General features: G+C 45.1%; 1 protein-coding gene across 1 annotated transcript; it reads right to left on the bottom strand.

Annotated features, from left to right (window-relative positions):
- Window positions 1-31: 31 nt before the first annotated feature.
- PRKAA2 (protein kinase AMP-activated catalytic subunit alpha 2) lies at window positions 32-26,141 on the bottom strand. Its single transcript, XM_030455013.1, has 10 exons — window positions 25,967-26,141; window positions 19,405-19,546; window positions 15,936-16,029; window positions 14,366-14,510; window positions 13,415-13,502; window positions 10,291-10,515; window positions 8,406-8,910; window positions 6,557-6,683; window positions 5,621-5,894; window positions 32-2,545 (listed from the first exon to the last, which is right to left on the bottom strand). Exons 1-9 carry the CDS (start codon window positions 26,058-26,060, stop codon window positions 5,656-5,658), a joined length of 1,659 nt encoding a protein of 552 aa, XP_030310873.1. The 5' UTR covers window positions 26,061-26,141; the 3' UTR covers window positions 32-2,545; window positions 5,621-5,655.
- Between the last annotated feature and the right edge of the window lie 314 nt (window positions 26,142-26,455).

Below are 26,455 nucleotides of genomic sequence, written 5' to 3'. Positions count from 1 at the left end.
TACACCAAAAAACCACTTTCCACACCAGAACTGGAAGGTAAAAGGCTTCATTGTGATTATCTAAAGCACAGTTACTTGCACAAAGGACAAAACTGAACCTGGGCTCCATGCCCTCCCCAAACTGCTACAAGTCAGAAAGTAGAAATCAAGTCATTGGAAACCAAAACCTTCTCCATCAGCTGAGAAAATATGAAATGCCAAGGAGAATGGAGTATTTCTACAGCTTGGTAATTTGTTTCTGAGCTTCATGTTAATGATATGGTTGAAGAGATGCTTATACTCAGAGCTTTTAAAGTTCACTATTTTAGCAAAAAAAAAAAAATTAAAATTCATAAATAGTCTTTGTAGTAAGAAAAAAAAATTACAGTGGACTAGCCTGGTTCATCTCTCACATGAAGCTGAGGTTTGTCTGCCCAGAGCTCCTGGGTCAGGGACACTAAAGTTATCCTGGGATTCAGTTTTGCTTTGTGCTCTAAAAGAAAAAACAAAACAAATGCATTGAGGTACAAAACACGTGAATATAACATGATACAGAACACATGAACATGCTTTCAGCAACAAGAATAAATATTACTGTGTCTACAGTAGCTACTTCACAGCTTTGTGAGCAGAGGATAAATAAACTACTTTAAAAATTGGGGGGTGGGGGGGGAAAAAGTGCCAACAGAGAGCTGAGTCTTACAAAACAATTCTGATGTTTAAATTAAGGCAGCTTCAGCTTTCAAGGCTTTTGTTGAAAACAGACTTTTTTTAGCTCTAAGAAACAATGTACTCATGCTTTTCAGCTAGAGACCTGATTTACCCTCCCATTCCTCACTTTGCTGATCAAAACAAGCAAAAAAGCCCTGCATCAAACACAAGTAACACCAGGTGTGCTCTCAGCTAAAGCCTGTGTTTGGTCAGTAGGTGTAAATACAAGAATTCTGAAACCCAGCTCATCTCTCCAGCATGGGAGGGAGGTACCTCTGAATGAATTAACTCCACGGCCAAGAGGCAGACTGGAAATTCAGAATTACAGGAAGCTGTTGGTTTGTTTATATATATATATATATATATAAACCTCTTTATATATATATATATGTATATAAAAGTGAATGATTAAAAGGAATATATAAAGAAATGACTAAGAAAGCCAAAGGAAAGCATCCAGACCAAAGTAAGAACTTACAAAAGGTGACTCTAGTAGGTACATCATACACCCGAAACAAAAACAGACCCTAAAACTTTCCAGTAAAACACTTCAGGAGGGGGAGTGAGAATTTTCAGCTCATCCCAAGGGGATGGGTGTGTGATTCTTCTTCCTCTTCTCCACTCAGCTAATAGAAGGGTGAAACCAAATAATTGCACAAGAAATGGTACTTCAAGTATTTGGAGGCACGGCCCGCGTGTCTCAGCAGTGGGGTTCTGCATCACCTGGGGGGGTTTGTGCACCTGGGGGAATAAAGCTGTGGCTCCCAGCAGTCCTAATGTATGGTGAAGGCACAATTTCATGTCCTGTGTGTGGGTCTCTCTTCCTTCCACATGGGTGCACAACAAGAGGACTGGTGGCAAAGAGCAGTGGAACGAAAAGGTGTGGAGAGAATGGTTATTTTGTTCAAAGTTCATCTATTCTGATACAAATGCCATTAAAAATCACACACACACACACTATAAAATATATGCACAAGAGACACTAACCAACTCTTTTGGTTTTTACAACACTGCCCATACCTATACCTTCCACACCCCTTCTGAAATGCTAAGTTGGACACTGAAGATGCATTTCTGACCCATGAAAAGAAGAAAATCCTGCTGCCTTCACCTGCACAGCTCCGTGTCCTGAAAATGAAACTGCCCTAAACCCCATCAGCACCAGGGCTTGGACTGGCAAGGTTAGGAGGACAGGGTGCTTCTGGCTCCTGATCCCACTGCTCCTCCCTAGAGGAGCCCACGCTGGGTCTGTCAGGGTCAGCTAAGCTACTCATGGGCTTTACCTAGAAAAGGGTGTAAAAATATCATCCCCTTTCTCCAGGTCCTCTCACACTCCGGGATGAGTGTGTGTGAGATGGCAAAAGTCCAGGACACACAACCCACTGGGCAGATAAAACTGAGAGGTCAATGACAGGGATGCTACTTACTTTACAGATATATATATAAAATATATACACACACATATATAATATATATATATAATTTTACAGCTAGAACAGTACACAATTCTTCTGATTTAACTCATACCAGAGGTGGAGGTTAATGCTGGAGCCAAACTGAAGTCAATCCTTTGCATCTCATCTCTCTCTCTCTCCTCCTTGGGCTGAAGCAAAGCTTGGGTGAGTTTGTGGCTTGCAAAGCTCAACTGTCCAGTGGCTTTTGAAGAATTGCACTTGGAGTAATTCAAGTTTCTGTAGTTCAAATATGTTTACCCTGCTTTTCCTGATGTTTGTGCATGTACCAGCATAACTCGACAGAACTGACCACAGTGTACCTGTGTCCAAGTTCAACTTTTCCTCTGGAAAATGTAACGGGAGGTCAGCAGCTTCTTTGCAGCTGGGAGCCAGAAAGGAGCCTGGTTGAAGGTAAAGTAAATAAATACTAAAAAAAGCCCCAAAAAACAAGTGAAACTTCTCTGAATATTTCAAAATGCAGTGTGGAGTTAAGGCTGTAATGGACAGCTTAACCTGATGTGCTCATTGAGGAGGTGCTTCCATCAGTCCCACTCTCCCCACTGCCTCTGCTGACACCCAGCAGGGAAGTTGCTTCATCTCTTTCTTCCTCTCCATAAAAAAAAAACTGAGCCACTCTTATTGCCTCCTTGTCAGGACTGGGTTTGCAGATCCATAAATGATTTAGTGTTCTCATGGGTCTGAGAAGATGCCAAGGGCCACAAGGGCTTATCCTACCACCTAGAAATCCCACCTGCCTCCAGGAAGCAACTATTTCCTCCCGAGGGCATTTGCTGCTCTTTAATACTATTAGTTCTGCTGGGGAGGAGGAAATCCCAGAGGACAAGTGTTATTTTAAGGCAAGACATCTGTACATCTACATGCTTCTGAATGCCAGATTATATCTAAAGCACCAGCCCCTTACCAGCCAGCCTACAGGTGTTTCCAGGACTTGCCAAGCTGCTCAGTTGTGGGGGATTTAAACAGACTTCAACCTTACAAATACATTTCATGGCTGGGGTATGGACACTTCCAACACTTTGCTGGATGGAAATTAATGTCTGTCCCTCAGCTCTTCCCTCCTGCTTCTTTCCAAAGGGATTTGCCTCCAGCAGCCAAAACCATTCGGGTCTCAGAGCTGATCCCAAAGCTGCTAAAGGGCTGGTGCTGCTCAGCTTTGGCTCTGGGGTGGGTTCGTTTTGCACACAAGAGTCTGGATTCTCCATCCCCACTGGGTATAACCTCCTCACACCACAGGACTGGCAATGTGCATCATCCAAGAGTCACCAGGCACAGCACCAAAGCCAGTCTCAGCCCCAGAGTGCTTATTTAATCATGATAATATAATAAAAAGCTCATTACAAAACCTAGGAGGACTACAAATGCTTCCAGTACTTCTTTTAAAAACAAAATTGTTCTGCTGCCAGGTTTATAATCCAACCAGTGATGTGTTGGATTTAGAGTATGAGGACTTAGCAGCAAAACTGTCTTCTTTTTTTTTTTTTTTTTTTTTTTTTCCTTTGGAAGCTTCCTGGTTTGTGCGACTTCTGGAAAAAAATTGGAGCTGTAAAGTCACATTGGTGAGAATCCAAGTGGAATCTGTAACAAAAGTAAGGCAATTTTGTGTTTGTTTTTTTTTTGTTTTTTTGTTTTGTGTTTTTTTTTTAAAAAAAGGGCCTTCAAACTGAAAATGTCCATTTAACTGCCAGTAGATGGCACAAATATCCCATATATGTCTTTGTTACCCAAAATGATCAGTACAAAAGGCTTAATGTGTTGTTCTCTTCCTTGCTTCTCATAGAAACTTGCAGAAAGTATAAAGTGCAACTGCACAAAACAAACAAACAAACAAAAACAGCTAGCAGAAAAAAAAAAATCCCTCAAAGGGTCAGAAGAAGTTATCAAAAAGATGTATTGAATCTTTTTAAACTTGACTGACCACATACCTGGGATAAGCAAAAGTTCTCCTTTGCTTTGTTTCTTAAAACAAAACAACAACAAAGAAACAGAAAAATAAGAAAATCCCAGCTAGGATTTTTTTGGCAGAAGTTGTCATAAAGCATTTGTTCTTTGATTGATTAGAATATTAAGTTCCTCCAACAATGAAGTAAATAAAATTAAATACCATAGCAAAGCCACGTAGATGCCAATGCTGCTCATTAGGTTAAGCCTAGGTAATAATAAAAAAAAAACCCCACAATTATTTTCAACAAAGAGTCATTAGGGTTTACCCTGGAATACCAAGAATTTCACCTTAAAATCCCTGCAGTTTGTCTGAAAAAAAAAATAAAAATTCTCTTCTTCAGCTAGCCAGTAGTAAAGAAACAATGAAACTCTGAATTCAGATCTCCCTGCCTTATCCCACGGAGTGACAGAGGTCCCAGGAGTGGGGCAGGGGAGCCCCTCAGCACAGGGCTGAAGACACACACACCTTCACACCTTCAGAAAAGAAATCTCTGGTGGTGTGAAGCTGGGAGTGGGGAAGGCAGATTTGGCAGTGATTGGAGGAAGAAGGCTTCCTATGGACAAGAGGAGAAGGAAATGCTTTCCAGCTAAGCTCTTGCCCAGCAGTGATGATCCCCACCCTTGGATGCATGGTGGGTGGCTCAGTGGCATCTTGCCCTCCTGGTTCATCTGAATCCTGCTTGGGATTCAGCCCCCAGAGCTGGAGGTGAGTGGGTTGGAGGGTGGTGATGATGAAGGGCTGGAAAAAAGGCAAGCAGCCTCTGAATGCCATGAGCAGGTCAGTTTCCTCCCCAGTGGAGGAAATAAAGCATCTTAAGGGACACTCTGCTGCAAAGACTTGATACATGGAGGCTTTCTCATGGCAGGTCTGCAGCAGGACCTTTGCACATCCCACTTTCCCTCCCCATCTTGAGGTGAGTGGGAGGGAGGGAATAGAGGGGGGGGTGGCATATTGCACTAGTGCAGAAGCATCTCAGCAGCTGCTAACTTTAGGAGGGAAGTGTTAGCAGAGGCCAGCAGCCCCACCAGCACCCACTATGAGCTATTTCATTACCCCTCAGCTCCATTTTGTGTAGCTCCTGGTCAACCTGGCTCAACCCATCCTGTCCCTGCACAGCAAGAGGGATTCAATATCCACCTGGCTGCACACTTCCTGCATCACCAAAAGCTGGGCTGTGGCTCTATTAACTCAGGGTGAACCAGGAGGAGGGTGTTTTCCAAAAACTCAGGGATACATTTGTAACTTTACAGCTATGCCAACATTTTCCACCTGGTTCACTAGGGGGGGGAAAAAAAAAAATCTGTTGGATACATTTCACCACCCTATAACCAGCGAAATAAAGTTGTTCTTAATTTCATCAGTGCCTTCTTAGAGGGGAGTATGTTTTGGGTCTGGAATTGGCTCCGTGTTCATGGGCTACGGAGCAGTGAGGGATGGAAGAAGAGGAGGAACAAAGCAGAAGGAAGAAGGAACCAGAAGAAGTCAGCCCAGCTCCTCACAGTGCTATCGATACCGTGTGCGGTGGGACCGGTGCCTCGGGGCCAGCCATCAGCGAGCCAGGGCCATGATCAGGCTGGCACACATCTCAAAGAAGTCCATGGTGTGGCTGCCCAGGCGTGGTGGGGTGGAGGGGATGCTGCCCACGAAGGAGCCACTCAGGGAACCCATCAGGGACTGGCACTCAGCAATGGCAGCAGCATCGATGCTCAACCTGGGGCGGTGCAAACCGGCGGCGGAGCAGGAGCGCTGGGGGGTGGATGAGCCTGACCTCTGCTCCATCACTTCATCTTAAAGATAAAGACACAAAAAAAAAGGCTGAGAGGCTGAGAAAACTGGGTCTGTTCAGCCTTGAGAAGAGAAGGCTTAGGGGAGACCTTATTACAATGTTCCAGTACTTAAAAGGGGCTACAAAGCAGATGGAGACTCCCTGTTTACAAGGAGCCCCATGGACAAGGGGCAATGGGCACAAGTTGCTCCTGGGGAGATTCAGATTGGACACAAGAGGAAAATTTTTCACTCTGAGGACAACCTGACACTGGGATGGTCTCCCAGGGGAAGTGGTGGATTCCTTCACTTTGGAAAGTTTTAAGTCTCAGCTAGGCAGGGTTGCTGAGACATCTCATATAAACAATAATATCGGAAGGGTTGGACCAGATGATCCTTGAGGTCCCTTCCAACCTGACATTCTGTGACCCTATGAAAACTAAAATGAAAAAAAAAAAAGAAAAAATTGCATCAGTTTGGCACCTGCAATGCATGTTTGGTAAGGAACTGGTAACAGCAGTGGAGACAAATGGATTCAAAGGGCTTTCACTGACTCAAAAGAGCTGCAGAAGGGTTTCAAAACGCGAAGAGTAATCTTTAAATGTCTTGTTTGGTGTTTTTTTTTCCTTTCAAACCTGCCATTTTTATGTGGTTTACATTCTGCATTGCACCATTTCCCACTTACCATCAATACTTTTGAAGTCCAAGAGATAGCTGCGGTTGTCAACCTGGTAGAGCTGCAGGCTCATCTTCACATAATTTCCTGTCACCGGGTTCTTGCGGCGCACCCTGAGGTGGTAGGAGTTCACCACCTGCAACAGGAAACTTCCTTTTAGGAGTGAGATTAAAGGTAGCAAGATTTCTTTCCTTATTTTTTTCTTTTAGGACATTTAAACAAAAAACACAGTTTCCAGAAACAGCGCCTATAAAACGAAGCAAATGGCTTCATATCTTTTTTTCTTCTTATCTTTAAAAACACTTTTAGGTTTCTGATGCAGCAGCTGCTGCCAAACAGAGCTGCCCTGACCTGTCTGCCAGGCACCAAACTGATGCTGCTTCTCCCTCACCAGCAGCAATGACCCTATGAGCCAAAAAGTCCACTCCTGGGCTCATTTCTATGTGACAAGAGGAGTGTGGGCAGCTGGAAAGAGTTAAACTCTCCCATCACCACACCTAAATTAATCATCTGTGAATCAGCCCTGAGCTGCAGATTTTCTCCTGCCTCTTCCCACCCCACAATCTGCTGTGTCTCATCTGCACTGAGATCTTTTCTCTGTGCTATATTTATGAAGCTACTGCACGGACAGGAAAGCTATTTTGATGAAGAATCACATCTGAAGTTATTCTTAGGGTGGGAAAGACTCTTGTGAAACCTCCTCACATAAAATAAGCTCCACTGCCTACATGAAGACATTGGACTGACTTGGTTTGTGAAGCTGTAACAGAAATATATCAGGTTTGTTCTCCCTCTGCAAAGCCAGGCAGCTTACAAATGTCTGGCTGGTGCAAGCATATGCATCTGGAGATGGTCCATCTCCTGCCTAGTGCAGTGGAATCAGGTTGCTGGGTGCTACTTGGCTTTAAATACATCCATTTATCAAAAATAAGGAGGAGATAGGGGACTTTGGAGAAGCAGCACAGTGACATTCCCACTGTACAACCCCTGGGACCTGGAACAAGGAGGGGATCTCCTCTAGTGATGAAGATCTGGGCTGAAATTCTCCTTACCTTGCTCCTGATGCTCGCATGAGGCTGCTGTTAAAGGCCCTGAGTCAGGAGAGCTCACCTCAGCCACTGCACACAGATTCAAGGAATCAGGCTCAGCAGCAAAGATAAAGGGCTAAACCAAGAGATTTATTAATTGGGTTCTGAAAAAGATTGTGACTAAATGCTGTGTAGCTCAGAAGAAACACCTGAAGCAAGTAGTGTTAACCAAAATATCACCCAGATCTAAATCAAGCTTCAAGAAGCTGAGTCCTGAGCCAGGGAAGCAGCAGTGTCTGAAGGTCTGTCTGGTCCACAGGCACTGCTCCATCTCCATAGAGGAAAATGCCACCACATCAATGGTACCAATTCCTGCCCTGAAAGTTTATCTGTGCAGCTTTCAAGAAGATGCATATTGTGGCATGCTAGGACCCAAGCAGAAATAACAAGAACTACTTTGCTCAGGAGCACTCAAGATGACCTCGCAAGGAATTAGCCACTAAAATTAGAAATGTGACTGGCTCCTCTTATCCCTGCAGCTAAAGGAGGCAGAAATATCTCCCCAGCCAGAGCCTTAGAGCATTCAGAAAGAAAAGTCTTATTTCCCTCCATAAATACACACCACGGGTACTGAGCCCCAGCTAGCACCTCCGTTCAGCCTGGCTGAATAAATGAGAAATGACGATCACAATGAAATGATGATCACAAGGAGTGGATATTAGCTTGGTGAGGCTGTAACCATACCTACCAACCTCCTCCCTGAGCAACCCAGCTCATGGAACAACCCTTGAAAACCACCACCACGAATCCCCCAAGGGCTCCCTCCCTACCTTCCACTCGAAGTCCAGCTGTTTCATAGCCCGGTACACCTCGGCCATAATGTCATAGGGTTTGCTCTGGCTGCGGATTCCTAGGTGCCACTTGGCCTTTTTGACAGTCAAGGGTTTGGGTTTTGTGGTGTTGAGGGCATCCAGAGGACACCGTGCTTTGGGGCTGTCTGCTATCAGCGGCGGCATCCGCTCGGGGTGCGGCTTCACGCCGGGAGGGATGTGCAGGGAGCTGTCATCCATGAAGGAGCCCGTGGGGGGGCTGGAGGCGAGGTAGAACTCACTGGCTTGGTTCATGATCCTCCTGTTGTCGATGACGAGGTGGTAAGCCACTGCCAGCTGGTCCTGAGGGTCACCACTGTACAGGCTGTTCATCACCTCCGACTCGGTGCACTCAAACTTGTCGCAAACCTCCCGCACCGCGTCGTCGTCGATGACGGTGGCGTCGTAGGAAGGGTCCTCTGGGAAGAGGTAGCTGGGCAGCTCCTCCTTGAACCACTCGTGTTCCCTGAGGAAAGGCAGAGAGGGGACAACGTGAGCTTTGTGCAAGGTAGGCTGGAGTCACCAGGTGCCACCAGGCTCTGGCTTTCTCCTGAAAAGCACCTGGGCAGGTGGTTTTGGTGCTTTTTGTCTTGGTGGTTAAGGAATTTCATTGAGGAGTAAGCAATGTGTTCCCAGCAAGTTGGCTCTAAATTCCACCAGCAAACAAAATTAGGTCTGTGTTCCTAAAAGAGCAATGGGTTCCTAAAAGAGAGGTGGTGGCCAAATGAGCTGCAGACTGGGGAGCTACACCCAGTCCTGCTTGGTCCCCCCAGTATCACACCAGTGACGATGCTTTTCAAGCCTGGCTGTTTGCTCTCCTGGCTCTGAACTAAGATCTCAGCACTCAGAAGATGCTCACACTCCTGGGTTACTCTGGGTCTGCTAGATACAGAGCAAAGCTGCCAACATAGCTGGTTCCCACTGATTCAAGTCCATGATAATTAAGTGGCTAAATGCCACGGAGCCTTGTCTCCGTGTACTTGCCATGTAATCTTGCCATGTGTGCTGCTGCTCTAAGATGCAATTAAGTAAATCCTCTAGTCTTAAGGGCTTGAGAAATAAAAAAGGCATTTTACTTGGTTTTACTGGAAGGGTAAAATTAAGGCCATTCATTGCAAACGCATTAAAAACCTGAGAACTCCTGAAAGCCCCAGTAAAACACATATGCTGAGCACACCAGCTAAACATGATTGCTACATATTCCATAAAACATGTATCAGGTTCCAGTTTTACAAAACATTTCTAAAATTACTCAGATTGTGAGAATTTTCAAGTCCTACTATCAGCTGTGAACTTCTCATGCTCTCTGAAGGCACAAATATCTGCTTAGGAGTCTGTTTGTTCCCTTTACCTTGATTTTCCACAGATAAAATACATTTGATATTTAAGGATTAAGTTGGAGCAACTCTTGTGTTTCTCCTCCTTTTTTATTGGATAGACACTCAATACAATGACCACCCTCTTATTCTGAACTAGTTCCCAGAGGGAGGAGATGCTGAAATAAAGTAAGGAAAAATAGCTGGTGGTTCTTTGGTTTATTGCATGATACAACCCAATCTTCTAAGCACTATTAAGAGATTTCTCAGGCTGCTCTTATAACATAATACTATTTTATATGTATAAAACCTATACAAACTCATTGTTCATCCCCATCCACTGCCAGCCAGCAGCACCCACCTCTCCATCACCACCCAAGCATCCCTTAAATCACTGGGGACAAACACCAGCTGGATTAGCTGACTGCTCCTGTAAACCACCCTCCCTACCTCCAGCAGGTGACACCCAGGATGGTCACCATGCCCCCAGTATGATGCCAGAGCCCCCACCCCATCCCACCTGGGCTGACCTGATGTCCTTGATGGTGGCTCTCTTGAGGGGGTCAACCTGCAGCATGTGCATGAGGAGAGTGGCGACGGAGCGGTTGAGGTATTCAGGGATGTAAAACACACCCCCCCGGATCTTCTTGAAGAGGGTGGGGACATGCTCATCATCAAAAGGCAGAGTGCCACACAGAAGGGCATAGAGGATAACACCACAGCTCCAAATGTCCACCTCAGGGCCAGCATAGAGCCTGCATGAAGGTAAAGGCAGGAAAAAAGGTGTCACTCCCATCCTCTTCTCCTCGGTGAGGATGAAGGTCCCTCTGGGGACCCCCTGCAAGCTCCCTGGGGGCCAGAGCTCCAGCCCACCCTAGGGCTGTTTCACACAGAGGTCCCCAACCAAACCTGTCTAAGTCAAAATCATCCAAGCCTGTGAGGAAAGGAGCTGGTGTGGGCTTCCCATGGTCCTCTGGATGGCCGAGTACATCCCTGCTTCTGTTAGACCCTACAAAAAGCCAAACCCCAAATTCTTCCAAGAGCTCTGCCAGGCTGTTTGCTTCTTCACCCCCCAAGCCCAGGGCTCAATTTCTGTTTGTGCAGTGAGGTAGATGAAACTGCAGCAGGTTCCATATTTCTGTGTGTTTATCTTGGGTTGAAGTTTGCACACTGGCAAGCAAGCAAGTGCTCCTGCTTCTGGCAAACTGAGAACCTGCTCCCTGGCATCACCAAGTCAGGCACCCCAAATAGACAGGGTTTGCTGCTGCTTGCTTGATCTCTCTCTATTTTTTTAAATTTTTCTTTTCTACAGCTGGTGCCTTTCTCAGAGATTTTTGGAGGCAGTCCCTGTAACATCCTATCAAAATAGAAACACAGAATCCCAGATGGTTTGGGTTGAAAGGGACCTAAAAGAACTTCTAGTTCCAACTCACCCCCTGCATGGGCAGGGACACCTTCCACTAGACCAGTTTGCTCCAAATCCCACCCAACCTGGCCTTGAACACTTCCAGGGATGGAGCAGCCAAAACCTCTCTGGGCAACCAGGGCCAGGAGAGAATTTCTTCCCAATATCTCATTTAAACCTACCCACCTACCCTCTCCTAGTTTGAAACCATTCCCTCTTATTTTATCACTTCATGCCCTTATAAAAAGTCCCTCCTCAACTTTCTTGTAGGCCCTTCAGGTATTGGAAGGTGTTCTAAGGTCTCCCTGGAGCCTTCTCTTCCCCAGGCTCAACAACCCTAAATCTCTCAGCCTGGTTCCATAGCCTCCTCTGGACTTGGTCCCATAGCTCCATGACCTTCTTGTGTTGGGGACTCCAGAAATGGAAATACAGAGACAAAAGCAAAGTCATTTTGGAAATGGGGACAAGTATGGGGACACCCCTTTGGTCCTTCCTCAGTGGCCACTTCCAACAGACTGGAAGCCAATTCTTCTGCTGGTAACTGTAGAGAGACATTGTCAAACAAGTGCCTTGAGTTGCCAGTGAGTGGGTGTGAGTCCACCTGTGCCTGATTAGGACAGGCCCCTATTGGGCATGAGCAAGACCAGGGGGCCAATAAAGGTGGAACACACACCCACAGAGAAGACCTCAGTTCACTCTGGTGTGAGGCATGGAGAGGCCAGCAGCTCGTTGAGCCTCTGGAGCAAGAAAGGTTCTTCCTGCTACACTTCTACCCTGGAAGCGCTGTGTGGTGGCTGGAGTCCTGGAAGAGACCAGCAGCTCGTCGAGCTTCAGGAGCAAGAATGGCTCCTCCCGCTACAGGTAACTTCAAGCCTCAGCACTTGACTGGACTTTTAAGCCCCAATGAGATCCCCTTCTATTACTCTGAAACCTGAGCCACCACGCTCTGCTGCTTTTGTGCTCTACTCAGGAAAAGTACAAATGCATCAGCTTGGTTTTGTTTTTCTTTCCTACTTATCTTGTTAATAAACCACATGTCCTGTATCCTTGGAACCATCCAGCTCTGCATCCCAGGACTGCAGGGGCTTGTTAATCTGTCATGTGCTTTGTTTCCTATATGAACTTGGAAAAAATATACTTCTGGCCTTTATTGAAAAAGGAAAAGGAAATATATATATATTTTTAATCACTGTATAGTTTCTGGCTTTGCCCCCCTCTTGACAACAAGGATTTACTTGCTTTAACACACAGAGCTGTAGTCACAACTGGGCTTTTTGGATGCTGGTCTAATTCCTAGGATACTCTGCCAACACTTGCACTGGTATAAACAGGGATAAAATAATCATAATCACAGAGAAGACACTTGGAACAAAACACTGTATGTAAAAGCTACACTGGATTAGGAAAGCTAATTGCTCATACAAAGGGTGATTCAAAAATATGGGGCAGATAAAGAGATGGAGGGGGACTGAAAATCACAACATCCATATTTGCAATCCTTGCTGTGCTATTATGGAGAAAGCCAGGGAAATAAGTACATTTTATGTAACCTGGGTTCCTGACAGTAAAACACAAAACACTTTTAACAGTAACACTTCCCTGTCAACGTGGTAAAGTCCAACTCAACCTGGCAGAGTGTGTTCAGCGCACCATGTGTTGTACAGATGCTGCATGCTCAGGGATGGAGCCACACTGGAGGTTTGTCAATTCATTGATTCAAAACAACATTAGGATGGCTGAACCTCCTGGCACAAACATAACCCTGAGCTTAAGGAACCAGGGAACAAGTATTTTCAATACAAGAGTTCAACAGAGTAGGGAAGTGGTTAGAGACCTTGCTGACTCTTCTGTTGGTGACTGGTTTTCCTCATTAACACTGTTTCATATTACAGGTGGGCAGGAGAGAAAGGGTGGCTTGAAAAAGCCTTTCCATCTGAAACCTCAGTATCTGCATCCAAAGAGTAATTTTCACACTCTTTAATTAGCAATCTAAACAGTCAACATCTGCTATTAATAATTCCTCCTAAGTAAACATCCTTAGCAAAACGTGGTTTGCTATTACAGCTACGGGGAAATGTAATAGCCAAGAAAACTTTCAGATTCCTTGCCAGTAGATTCACCCAAACATAAAACACAGTCTGGAAGGATTCAGCTGCTTTTACTATGTGTGCAAAGCTGTTTCCAATCCCAAGAACAAATTTACAGACCATGTGCTCACAAAGGCTCTGATTAGATGTGGCATGTCCTACCTTCCAGAGATGACTTCAGGGGCTGCATAATTTGGAGAGCCACAGCTGGTGCGTAGAAATTCTCCATCTGACATCATGTTGGACAAGCCTGAGAACAAGATGTTTCTTATATATATGAAGGTCCAGCTACAGAGGACTTTGTGTCACGAAGAGGAGTGATATAGCAAGTTTGAGGGGGGGAATGTGGAGAGGAAATGTTGGACTAATTTACATACACTCCTTCGAGCTGCTTCGAAAAAAATATAATTGGTAATTATGACTGTAATTATTATTGTAACTTTATTTTCACATCCACCCAAGGGATATTCACTCCAGGCTACTTTTGCTTCTCTGAGTTACAAATCCCAGAGTTTTCTTTCATTAGCAGAGAGGAAAAGAGACATAATTCATCCCAGAGCACTTACATTATACGGGAATTGTGTGGGGTTGGGAAATTAGTAAATTTGGAAAAAAAATTATCACTACTAGAAAGGAGTCACTGGGGCCAAGCTGGTAGCCCAGCTATTTCAATGGATTTCAATAAGTAATGCCACTTAAAGGCTCCTGTTACTGCTCATTTGTAAAATGAAGTGAGGCCAATAGCACAAGGCCAAACGTATGGAGAACACGATGAAAATAAATGTGTGCAGCCAGCTCACCCTGGAATTAACTGCACCAAGGGTGTCCTACACAGAAATTAGCTGCATCTTTGGGTGGTCACATAAAATCATAGCAAAGATTTTCAAATTACCTTGCTGCTCCATTTTTACTGTGAAGACAGAGGCAGCCTGCAGCAGGTAATCCCTGCTTTTGCCAAGCAGGCGGTGTTTATAACAGTGGGCTTTGCAGGTAAAGCAGCTGCTGGTGGTTAGGGAAAGAGGCTCTGGGTTTTGTAAAGCATGCTACAAGGACACGCTCCAACAAGCTTCTCAGAGCTGGCTGCATTTCTGGAATGCTGTTGGGGTCACATACCAAAATCAGCTATCTTGGCATTCATGTGTGCATCCAGCAGCACGTTCTCTGGTTTCAGGTCTCGGTGGACGACCATGTGTCTGTGGCAGTAATCCACTGCTGAGAGAATCTGCTGGAAAAGGCGTCGAGCTTCTGCCTCTTCAACCTACAGGTGCAAAAGGAAACAATCCTGAAGGTTTGGGCTCTGTGAGGAGCTGACAGGGGAAGGTTTGGAAGCCCAAATGTTCCAGGGTGCAGAGAGAAAAACTGCAGAGCGCTTGCGACCAGAAGCGGCAAATCAAGAAGATTTCCGCCCCCCCCTCCCCTCTTGCATTTTAGAGCCTGAGAGTGTTTGCAAATGATACAACCCCCTGGATGAAATCAGAAACCTAAATTTAGCTGAGCTATCAAGAAGTACTTGTTGGAGACACCTAGGAGGCAATGGGCTGGTGTGCCAAGGGGAGCAGTTCTCTTACACAGCACAGGCGGGTCAAGGCTGGACAAAACGCAGCAGAGGGGTTTGCTGCATGGTGCAGGGACCAATTCCCTAAAGGGAATTCTTCCCTTTGCAGAAAAAAAGCTAAAGGTGGAACATTGTGCTGATTTTAACTAGCTGTGTTAGCTATTTTATAGCTGTGTTAGCTATTTTATAGCTGTATTAGCTATACATTACAATATTAGCAATATTACAGGAATTATATCAAAAATGATGATGGGACAGACTATTTTTGCTAGTTTCTGAATGCAGAAGTTCAGCAACGACCTACAGTGGTCACTGAAAAGATCCAAATGTGTAAAATGTGCTGGAAATCAGAACTCCAAATAGAGAAGTAAATGGAGTCAGCTGTCAAACAGAACACTAATCTAAACCAATTCGTTATAAATGTATTGATTTTTGCAGTGCAGAGAAGAAACATGTGATGTTTCACCTGATCCTTCACCTGACACCTTATTCTGGATGTCCCCTCCAGCCTATTTTTATCTCCTTGCCTTGCAATTGCTCCCTGCTTACACCAGAATGTCCTTGGGGTAGACACTAGTGATCTTCTTTGTAACCACAATACCACATTTTAAGGGCTTAACCTCCACCTCAGGTGATTTATACCCAGCAGGATTATTGGCACTTGAAAATGTTGTTCAGATAAGCCACACCCTTTAAAAAAGCTTCAAAAAACCCCAACATGGAGCCAAGGGTGAGAGAAATGGCCAGGATGGAGATGACACTGAGACCTTTTTCTCCGTGGGTAGCTTGCACACCAGTGAAACTGCTGCTGAACCCCAGGGGTTTTGTCAGGCAGCCTATAGCTAAAAATGATAAAGCTATGCTAGTTTTCCAAATATTTTGCACTAGGCAACACGTTACCTTGGATATTTTGGTTTGTGTATCAAAATACATCAGGGAATGCTGCAAAAAAATCACAGGCAACTTTCGTGCGAGCCGGGTACGAGACACTCCAGATGGGATTGCTGTGAAAAGCAACTTCTATTTTGGGCCTTAACCTTAACTCTGTTCCCTTTAGCAGTCGTTTTCCTTTTAAACACCATCTTCTACCCACATAAATGTTTGGGCTGACAAGTTACTGGCACTTACACGTCCGTGCTTACAGATGTAATCAAATAACTCCCCTCCAGAGACGTATTCCATGACCATGAAGAAGTCAGTTGGTGTGCTGATGACCTGGTACCTTGGGAAATAAAGTGGATTTGGAAAAAAAAGAAATATTAAGAAGAACGAGGAAAGGTTTTAAACAGATTATAACCCTTAAAATAACCATTTGTTTGGATCTTGCATTTCTAATCACTTTCCACTTCTCTTATTTCAAGTATAATCCTTCGCTTGTCTATGAAAAGATCACTCTGACAGATCTATGGCTCTCCCTCAAGCTTTTCAATAATCCTCTGAAATCTCTACCAGACAATGCCATCACATTTAGGATGGTTCTGAATTTTGGGTTGTTTTGGGTTTTTTCCTAGAATTTGCATCAGCAGCTATAGAAATGAAAGCTTTGTTAACTGGAGGCAAGGAGGGGGAATATTTCCTCACATCAAGGATAAAGAAAAAGGACTCTAAACACTAGAGGGAGATGCTTTTGGAAACAAAATGAGCACCCAAAACAGTTATTTTTCAAATATTAAATTCCTTTATGGCCTACAATGAAGAAAAAAAAAAAGAAGAAAAGAAGAAAAGAAAGAAAGAAAAGAAAGAAATGAAAGAAAGAAAGAAAGAAAAGAAAGAAAGAAAGAAAGAAAGAAAGAAAGAAAAGAAAGAAAGAAAGAAAGAAAGAAAGAAAGAAAGAAAGAAAAAGAAAGAAAGAAAGAAGAAAGAAAGAAAGAAAGAAAGAAAGAAAGAAGAAAGAAAGAAAGAAAGAAAGAAAGAAAGAAAGAAAGAAAGAAAGAGAAAGAGAGAAAGGAAGGAAGAGAGAAAGAGAGAAAGGAAGGAAGAGAGAAAGGAAGAGAGAAAAGGAAGGAAGAGAGAAAGGAAGAGAGAAAGGAAGAGAGAAAGGAAGGAAGAGAGAATGGGAGGAAGAGAGAATGGGAGGAAGAGAGAAAGGGAGGAAGGGAGGAAGGGAGGAAGGGAGGAAGGGAGGAAGGGAGGAAGGGAGGAAGGGAGGAAGGAGGAAGGGAGGAAGGGAGGAAGGGAGGAAGGGAGGAAGGGAGGAAGGGAGGAAGGGAGGAAGGAAGGAAGGAAGGAAGGAAGGAAGGAAGGAAGGAAGGAAGGAAGGAAGGAAGGAAGGAAGGAAGGAAGGAAGGAAGGAAGGAAGGAAGGAAGGAAGGAAGGAAGGAAGGAAGGAAGGAAGGAAGGAAGGAAGGAAGGAAGGAAGGAAGGAAGGAAGGAAGGAAGGAAGGAAGGAAGGAAGGAAGGAAGAAAAGGTGTTTCCTTTGACTTGAAAGTTATTCTCCATTTTCATTTAAAATGATTCCTGAGAGCTGCAAAGGCATTTGGGTGTCCTCCTAGCTGGTCTAAAGTGCCAGTGATCAGATGAGGTCAAAGCAACTGCAGGAATTCACAGCAGCAGCAACTGAGCCCCTCTCTGTTTTAATTCAGACACATTGTTGTTTGCTTTTTAACAGCTGAATTCCTGTGGGGTTTCATTTGAAATAAACAGATTGCAAACATTTTCAGAGTGAATGGGTGATAGCCCCAGGAAAAATCAAGAGAAGCAACTTGATTTTTCTGAAGTGCTCTCGACCCAGAAATCTAATTTATTCTCAATTGCCCCACTATTTTTTATATATATATATGCAAAAAGAAATGGAAAGAGGATGTTTATCTAATTTGCTGTCCTCAACACCTCTTTACCACTGTATTTTATAATTGCATTATGTACCATAGGAGACTGATACTGCTAAATTTTTAGGCTTTAATAGCCTGGAAAATGGGTGAACTGGACTTGTAGGATGCTGGATGCCCAGCTGAGGACTTTTGCTGGCTTTTTCATGAAATAATACCAAGCTGTTCTCCAATAGATCCACGGAACTGTGAAGTTACTCTAAAGTCAACAGTTGCTTCATGGTTAGTTATTTAACTGCAGAGAGAATTTGTTTTTCCTTGCCTCTAAGTCCCAGGTATTTGCTATATCTCATGCCAGTTTTAAGGCTGACCTAAATGTCAACTTATCCTTGCAGTTACCATTCAGCAGCTTTCTTTTATAGAAATGCCAAAGATATTATCAAGTGCCTCATTAATGTGGACTGCCTGCACAAACTGGGGGTTGAGAAGGAATCCCAGAGCCTGGAGTGCAGGTGGTGATTTACAGCTTCAACTCAGGTTCATCAGAGTGGCAACTTTGCAAACTTAGGTCTGAATAAGAAATTTTTACAAAATGTTCCTCTAAGCCCTGGATAATCAGGCCATTAAAACACAAATCCTATTGACTTCAAGCCAAGTCTCCCCTCCACAGGCTGTAATTCCTCAGGCACAATTCTCAGCAGCTTCAGCTCTGGATATATCAAGTGAAAAAAGGGTCAAATGACAAAAACTCCTAATAGCATCCCAACACAGACCCTCTCTTTGCACCTTTAGGATGGCCTCTGTATGGGGGAGAGAGGACAACTTGGGACAGGTTTAATTGAGCAAAACTTAACACAGGGACATCAATCTGTTGCAATAAATCAAGACTCCCAGTGGAGGAAATACAGAATCATAGAATTAGAGAATAAATTGGTTTGGAAAAGACCCCTAAATGTCATCTAGTCCAACCCCCCTGCAGTCAGCAGGACATCAGGTTGCTCAGAGCCTCACCCTGAATTTCTCCAGGAGGATGAGGCCTCAAAAACCTCTTCCACCCTTCCTCAAAGTGTTGTGTCCCCTCATAAGTTAGTGGCAGACTCTCAAAAAACCCCCATTTGGCTTTAATGTGCAAAAACTTGCCCACATACCTAAGTTTTTCTACTTCTCCTGAAACCAAGTCAAGCAGGTAGGAGAAGCCCAAGGAAGTGATTCTTCCCCTGTACTCAGCCCTGGTGAGGCCACACCTTGAGTACTGTGTCCAGTTCTGGGCCCCCCAGTTCAGGAAGGATATCGAGGTCCTGGAGCAGGTCCAAAGGAGGCAACTGGGCTGGTGAAGGGACTCGAGCACAGATCCTATGAGGAGAGGCTGAGGGAGCTGGGGGTGTTCAGCCTGGAGAAGAGGAGGCTCAGGGGAGACCTCATCACTCTCTACAACTCCCTGAAAGGAGGTTGGAGCCAGGGGGGGGGTGGGCTCTTTTCCCAGGCAACTCTCAGCAAGACAAGAGGGCAGGGTCTCAAGTTGTGCCAGGGGAAAGAATTAGAAAGAATTAGAAAGAATTTCTCTATGGAGAGGGTGATCAGGCATTGGAATGGGCTGCCCAGGGAAGTAGTGGATTCTCCGTGTCTGGAGATATTTCAAAAGAGCCTGGATGTGGCACTCAGTGCCATGGGCTGGGAACTGCAGTGGCAGTGGATCAAGGGTTGGACTTCATGATCTCTGAGGTCCCTTCCAACCCAGCCAATTCTATGATTCTATGATTCTATGATTCTATGATAAGCTTCTGCAGCTGGGAGGAGTAAGCAGAATGTGAGAGAGGAAAATACTCACAGTTTGATAATATGAGGGTGCCGGAAGAGTTTGAGGTTTTGAATTTCTCTTTTGATCTTCCCAACCACATCCAGGCTGCGGATTTTCTGTCTGTTGAGGATTTTCACTGCTACTTTGTGACCTGTCAGCTGATGTTCACCAACTATTGGAAAGAGAGTGTTGCAAAGTCACTACACAGTGTAGCAAGATTCAGGAAAGCACCTTAAGACACTGTGATTTAGAAGCAAAAAAGCAACTCTTGAGGAGAAAACAAAAAAAAACCCCAAACAAACCAAAAGAGGAGAGGGTGAAATATATTTAAACTTGGTTTTTGTCTCTTCACTTGTCTTCCCAATTGACAGAAAAGAGGATTTACCTGCAAAAAACCACTGAAGAAATTAAAGTTACTAGAGGAGGTCATACCCAAAGCTAATTTGCAAGGATTTATAGGATGCTAAAGCTGGGTCTATCATAAATATATATATTTAAACAGCAGAGGAGCATCTCCACTGTAACACACTGATTAAACTCCTAGTAAACCCAGTCTTAAAACCAAACCATCACATTGTTGTGTTTTTTTTTTAAATGACACAGGGATTTTCCCTGCCCAAAATAGGATTTGCATTACTAAAATGAATTTCTATTTATACTTCCTCCAGCATGCTTCTGGGGTTGATGACAAGCTGCAGGAGCACTGCTGCTCTGCAAGAGAAAGTTCTGGGTTTAGAAAAGATGCAGAAATTTCACTTTGGGTGGGTATGCTGAGCACTTGGTACATTGAGATGCTGCTGCTTATCCCCTGTGTGCAGGGACAACCAGTAACCACAAACTGGGAGCAGCAGCACTGTCACTGGGGGAATTGCACTGATTTAACAAGAATGTGAAATGAAGTCAGTATCTGATCCATTTGCTATCAACAAACAGACACCATAAGAAAAAAAAAAAAAAAAGCACCTAAGAAATATGATTTATATTGAAGTTAACAGAAGAAACTGCTTGAAAACTGTCACTTGGATGTTAAAAGGGTTCCCCAACCATGAGCTTCCCCTCCTCAGTATTTCCTACCCTATCAAAACCATTGACCTAGGGATGGCTTTCTAAAGCCTGCAGAGAAAACATACTTGCAGTAAATATTTCTGCTCTCTAATTAGGAATGTCACTCTGCCAGCAATAACACAGAGCTCAAGGAGTTAATAATTATGAGCAAACCTGGTAATTACTTTATTAGACTAATTTTGGAGGTTCTAATGAACTGAGCAGAAGCACAGGGTGTGAGCAGACGGTGTGAGAAGGGCAGGGCAGCAGCACTGGCACAGCTCAGGGCACACCAGGTCACTATTATTAGCCAGCAGATAAGACTTGCCCAGAGATTCTTTCCTCAGTAAGAGCATCCTAAAAATAAAACACTTTACTGCCCTTGAAAATTAAAGCACTGCTTTGCAGGTCCATTTTATTCCTTGCAAGACTTGAGACTGCTCGATGAAATGAAAATAAACTCAGCCTCGCAGTAGAGATGCAATTTAGGGATTAGCTGAGGGCTGGAGGAGGCAGATAATTCCTCTTGGGAGGTGGAAGGAGAGAGCTGTAAGTAATCCAAGGAGATATTTTTCCCTGGTGTATCCCAAGGGAAAGGAGAGCAGGGAGTGCTGGGCCTGCCTCAAAGCAGGGAGACTTTGCTGGGACAATATTCTGAAGGTACAAAAGGAACAGCCCCTTCATTCACTGCAAGAAATTCTCCCTAAGAGTAAATAGCCATATAAAGGGCACTGATTCCTCTTGGCCAAGGTTGTCATGGTCTCTGTGTGGTGTAAGCTACACCAGGGAGGACACAACAGAGGGATGTGTAAGCCAACTTCAGCAGATGGTTTTGAGACCAAGTCTTTTAGCAGCAGCGGTTGATCTGATAAACTACAGCACTCCTCTACCTCTGCTCTCTTTCCTGGGAACACAAGAAGCTGAAGTTTGAAAGCTGCCCTTGATTCAATCAGCTCCATTAAAGAATTCCAACACACCATTAAAAAATTCCAACCACTACATTAAGGAATTCCCAGCACCCTTGAGTTGGGAAACTTGGGAAGAGCAAAGCAAAGAGGTTTAGCACTGAACTAGGAAAAAAACCCAAACTTCTGCCATCCTCTATTTCAAGACAATTTTTCTGGCCTTGTCCCTGTACATGCTTTGAAAATTTTTTTGTTTAACACACACAAAAAAAAATAATGGCCATGCCTGGAATGAATAATTATTGTTTTTAATACCATTGCTGATGAGTTCATCTCCTTTCCACCCCTGAAGTGTAACTCTGAGGAGGTTTGGTAGCCCCAGTGCATTAATAATTAAAAATAAACAGCCTATTTTGTAATCCATCTTTTGCTTACAGTAAGCATCAGATATAGAGATATTATTGTTCCAGTCCCCAGTGGCTTGTTAAGCCTACTGAAATGCCTTGAGAGATAGAGACAGAGAGAACATGATTTTGCTGGCTGGTGGGAGACTTTTAAACCTTTCATGTCTCTCCAGCTGCAGCCTCAGGATGCAGGAATTCCGACACAGGGAAGTAAGAACAACCTTGTAGTCTCTGACTCCATGTGCTGGGGGATGTTGATGGGATGATCTGGCCCTGGGATGAGGAGCAATGCTAAATTCTGTGCCAAGGGGATGCTTGTGGAGCTTGACCTAATGGTTTTGTCACCTCCTTGCCCCAAGGATGGACAGTGGTGGTCTCAGAGGGTGGTGAAAAACCTCCTTCCCTCCCTGCCTTCAAAACAGAGGAGGAGGGAGGGTGCTGAGCAGCAGGATTAGAAAGGAGATTTGAGCATTTGTCTTGCCTTTCAGTGACAAGTACTCAGGTAAGCTCCACCACAGCTTAAAACCAATGAGGAGGACTCAGCGAGGGCAGAGCAGGGAAAATGGAGTTGGCACCGAGATGAGGAGCAGCACTGCACAACCTGCTGCAAAAAAAACCCCAAAAACCCAGCCATAAGGGTTAGGTGGTAATACTGAGCCTCATCTCCAAAACCCAGCACCATAAGGACATGGTGTGAGTACCCTTAGCTGCTACTCTGCTTGCAAATGTGACTGCCTGAGTATCAGAGAGCTTCAGCATCAGGTGCTGTTAAGGAGAGATGGGAAGAGAGATACAACAGAATTAGTTTCTGAAAGTAGACCCTTCTAATTTAGTTATTTTTAAAAGACAAAAACAAACAAAAAAAAGGAGGGATAGTGTTTATCCCACAGTCAGCTGAAATAACAATTACAACTCCTAGACAATATGGTTTTTTACAGCAGGTACCAATGAAGCCTGCTCCTCAGTAGAGATGTTTGGTGCAGGCCAGGCAGCACAAGCAGTTAAACTTTTTGCTAGTGCTTCAGGAGAATGTCAAAGTTTAGGGAGGGATGAGAAAACTCCTTTCCTATCAGCTGTGCAGCCCTTATCTTAGCCTGAAGTTAAAAATGAAATCCATCCAAGGCATATATTTAGCAATGTTGAATTAATTCTGCCCCAGAGCCACTTGCTCCTATGTTATATCATCCTTCTCTCTTCTCTTCTCTTCTCTTCTCTTCTCTTCTCTTCTCTTCTCTTCTCTTCTCTTCTCTTCTCTTCTCTTCTCTTCTCTTCTCTTCTCTTCCTCTTTTCTCTCTTCTCTTCTCTTCTCTTCTCTTCTCTTCTCTTCTCTTCTCTTCTCTTCTCTTCTCTTCTCTCTCTTCTCTCTTCTCTTCTCTCTCTTCTCTCTTCTCTTCTCTCTTCTCTTCTCTCTTCTCTTCTCTCTTCTCTTCCCTTCCCTTTTTCTCTTCCCTTCCCTCTCCTTCCCTTCCCTTCTCTCTTCCCTTCACCTGTTCCATCTCCTTTAGTTTATCTTCCCTCAAACACAAGGTCTGTCCCTCAGCAGCAATGATATAGTGCCTGAGAAGAAAGGATCTGACCCCAAGTAGAGCCCATGGAGGTGCCACCATAACCAACATAAACCTCAGGCACTGCCAGTCCTTGAGGGATCACAAATAGATCACCTTGGTGGCCAGCAAGTGTAGGTAACAAACCACCAAGTGGTCACCAGGGACACCCTGTGTGGCACTACATGGAAAAATATTTGTCACTCTGCTGGATTTTTAGTGAAGTTTTCCAAGCTGGAACCACCATCAGCCTCAGTGTGTGAGAGCTCTTTGGGGACCTGCAAAGTGGGATGTGCCCAGGGCAAACACAGCAGCAATTTGTCTCAAACCTGTTCTCACCAACCAGCCAGCAGTGGAGGAGATGCCACCTCCTTCCTCCATTGCTTCACTAAACTCAAAATCCAAGATATTTTCCTCAGCTGTATTTCCTGAAAGTTAATCTTATCTTTGTCCCAGAGAACAGGGAAAATAACCAGCACCAGCACACTCTGTATTTGGAAAAAACCTTGACAATTGGCATGGGACCATCACATTCCCACTCAACACATCAACTCCTGCCACCTTCTCCTCTTGTAAAAAAATGCTGCATTTTAATCACCAATTCCAGCTGGAATTTCAGTATTAGCAAGAAAATCCTTCTCTTATCTCTCAACCTATTTGCTCCCCTCTGCGCCTTGTAGGATCTTTCTATACACAAGATCAAGGAACTCAGTGAGCTTAAAACCAACCATCTCTCACAGCATTTTGCCAATTTTTAGGAGGAAAAGTTCACCAATGACTGAAGCAGTGCTGAGCCAGAACCCTAACAGGGCAGGAGGGGCTTTCCCTGCCACATCTCTGGTTTCTGATGGCTCAAAGTGACTGCTCAGCTCCAGCCACAAGTTCAAGCTCTGGTTACTAACCCAAATCCTTCTTTTCAAATGTCTTTTTTTTTTTTTTTTCTTTAATTTCCTTAACAATTGTAACCCTTAACAATTGTAACATGATTTCTTCACCTTGAGGAGTGAGGCAGAAAAAACATCAGCAGAACCAGACCAGAAAACATCAGCATCACATCACTGATGGCAGAGGCCTCTTGTGAACAAAGAGTTATTATACACAATATATGCAAAGTTTGAACCAATTCAGACAAATACCTCTTTGCTTTTCTCATGTTTCTGGCCAAACAAGGTGAATACAGGTTTTTCTAAAGCTCTTTTTATCAAAACCCTATGATTCTGTCTAAACAGGAAACCTGGTATCTTCATCTCAGTTTTCAGTCTCAAGTCCAAACTTCACCTGTCGGTTGCAGGTAAAATATTAGGGAAATGAAATATATAAATGGCACATATCAAGGATTTTGAGCTAGGAAACCTCTTTTACGTTATTTGAAATGTTTCTTTGGAACCTGTAATTTTTTACCAAAGTTGGGTCATTTATGAGGTTGGGGATGTTTGTGCTACATCCTGAAATGTAGTTAAGGAAAAAAAGGCTATTGTTGGCAGGCTTAATTTGATCCACAAGGAGCAAATTGCCTTTGGATCACTTTTTGAGGTCTGCTGGTATAACAGGAGTGATTTAACTGGTTCTTACTGTTAGAAGGATTTATTCCGATAATTCCTTAGTTGGTAAATTTGTGGTTTAGGATTAAACACAGCAATGTATTTTTAGGGGCTTGATTAATGGTCACAGGTGGATTTAGCTCCAAGTGGTTTCTTTCCCCCTCTGTCAATTTTGGTTTATTTTAAAACTCCAGTCCCTGAGTGCAGGCACATCCAAGGAGCCACAGCCCTGGGGGTGACCTCCTGGTGGGGTGGGGGACAAGGAGCAAGGCAGCTGCTGGAGTGGAACCTGTTTCCAACCAGGAATCATATCCATCCATTTTGCTTAAGCAATAAAACCTGTTGAATTATTGTTTTGCTGCTTGGTTGGTTTGTTGGTTGGGGTTTTTTTTAAAAAAAATACCTTGAATCCCAGATGAAATTTGCACATAATGGCAGAATTCACATGAAAAAGGAATTACAAATTGGTGGGAATCCTACAGGCAGGTAAAGTTGGCACCTTGAAAAACATAAATTGATCGCTCTGGTAGGAATGCCAGGGGGGGATCCCTGCCCTGATCCCTCCCCTCCCTGCCTGCTCCGGGCTCAGATCCATGGAGCTGCCCCCCAGGAAGGTCCCCTCGGGAGGGGGAATGTCTGGAAAGGCAGGAAACCCCTTTCTCTCCCGGTTCCTCACGCTACGAAGCCCTTTGGAAAGTCAGGGGCAGCCGGGACTCCAGGCTGGGCAGAGAGGGGCAGGATGAACGCCTTGTTAGCGCCTTCTTTCCTCTCCAACCTCCCCACCACCTTCCTCCCAGTTCGGGAGGAAAAGTTTCGGTGCCTCCCGCTTTCCAGCACCGGCATCAGGGGGGCTGCAGCAGGCGAAGGGCGAGGGCTGCATCCCCCAGCAGCTCCCCGCGACCCCCCCTCATCCTTTACAACCCCTCCCAGACCTTAAAGAGGAGGGGGGGGGCACCTCCCACCCTCACCCCACCGGAACACCGGGCCCCGCCAAGCCCAGAACCGCCCGCTCCCCGGGGATGCTGCGGGGATGGAGGCCCCTTTAGCGGCGAAGGGGCGTGAAGGGAGGCAGTGGGAGACCCATCCTAAGCCGGCTTCCCTCCTCCCTCCTCCTTACTCCTTCCTCCTCCTCCCCCCCAGCCGCGTTACTCAGCTCTTGACTTTGCCGAAGGTGCCGACCCCCAAGGTGTCTCCCAGGACGTAGTGCCCGATCTTCACCCGCCCGTCGTGTTTCTGCTTCTCGGCCATCTTCGCCCCCCGCCGAAGGACCACAATGCACAGGGCCGGCCCGGCGGGGCTCGGCTCGGCTCGGCTGGGATCGGCTCGGCGGGAGGGAGGGAGGGAGCGAGGGAGGGAGAAAAAGGGAGGGAGGGAGCGGAGAGAGAGGCGGGCGGGAGCAGCGGGAAGGAGCGGCGGGAAGGAGCGGCGGGAAGGGCCCTGCCGGGCGGGGAGCGGGAGGCGGCGGGAGCGGGGGTGGGGAGGGGACGCGCCCGCTGCCGGTGGCAGGTGGGGAGGGGTGAGGGGGGGAAGGTATATACCTCCGTGGGGTGACACCTGCCTGCGGGTGACACTGCTTCGGGGCGGCATATGCCTGGGGGTGACACCTTCCTCGGGGTGACAGCTTCCTTAGGGTGATATCACCC

Source organism: Calypte anna, chromosome 8 (genome assembly GCF_003957555.1).
Source record: "Calypte anna isolate BGI_N300 chromosome 8, bCalAnn1_v1.p, whole genome shotgun sequence".
NCBI lineage: Eukaryota > Metazoa > Chordata > Aves > Apodiformes > Trochilidae > Calypte > Calypte anna.
The sequence above is the reverse complement of the archived record's forward strand: the minus strand, read 5'-3'. Positions and strand labels throughout refer to the sequence as shown.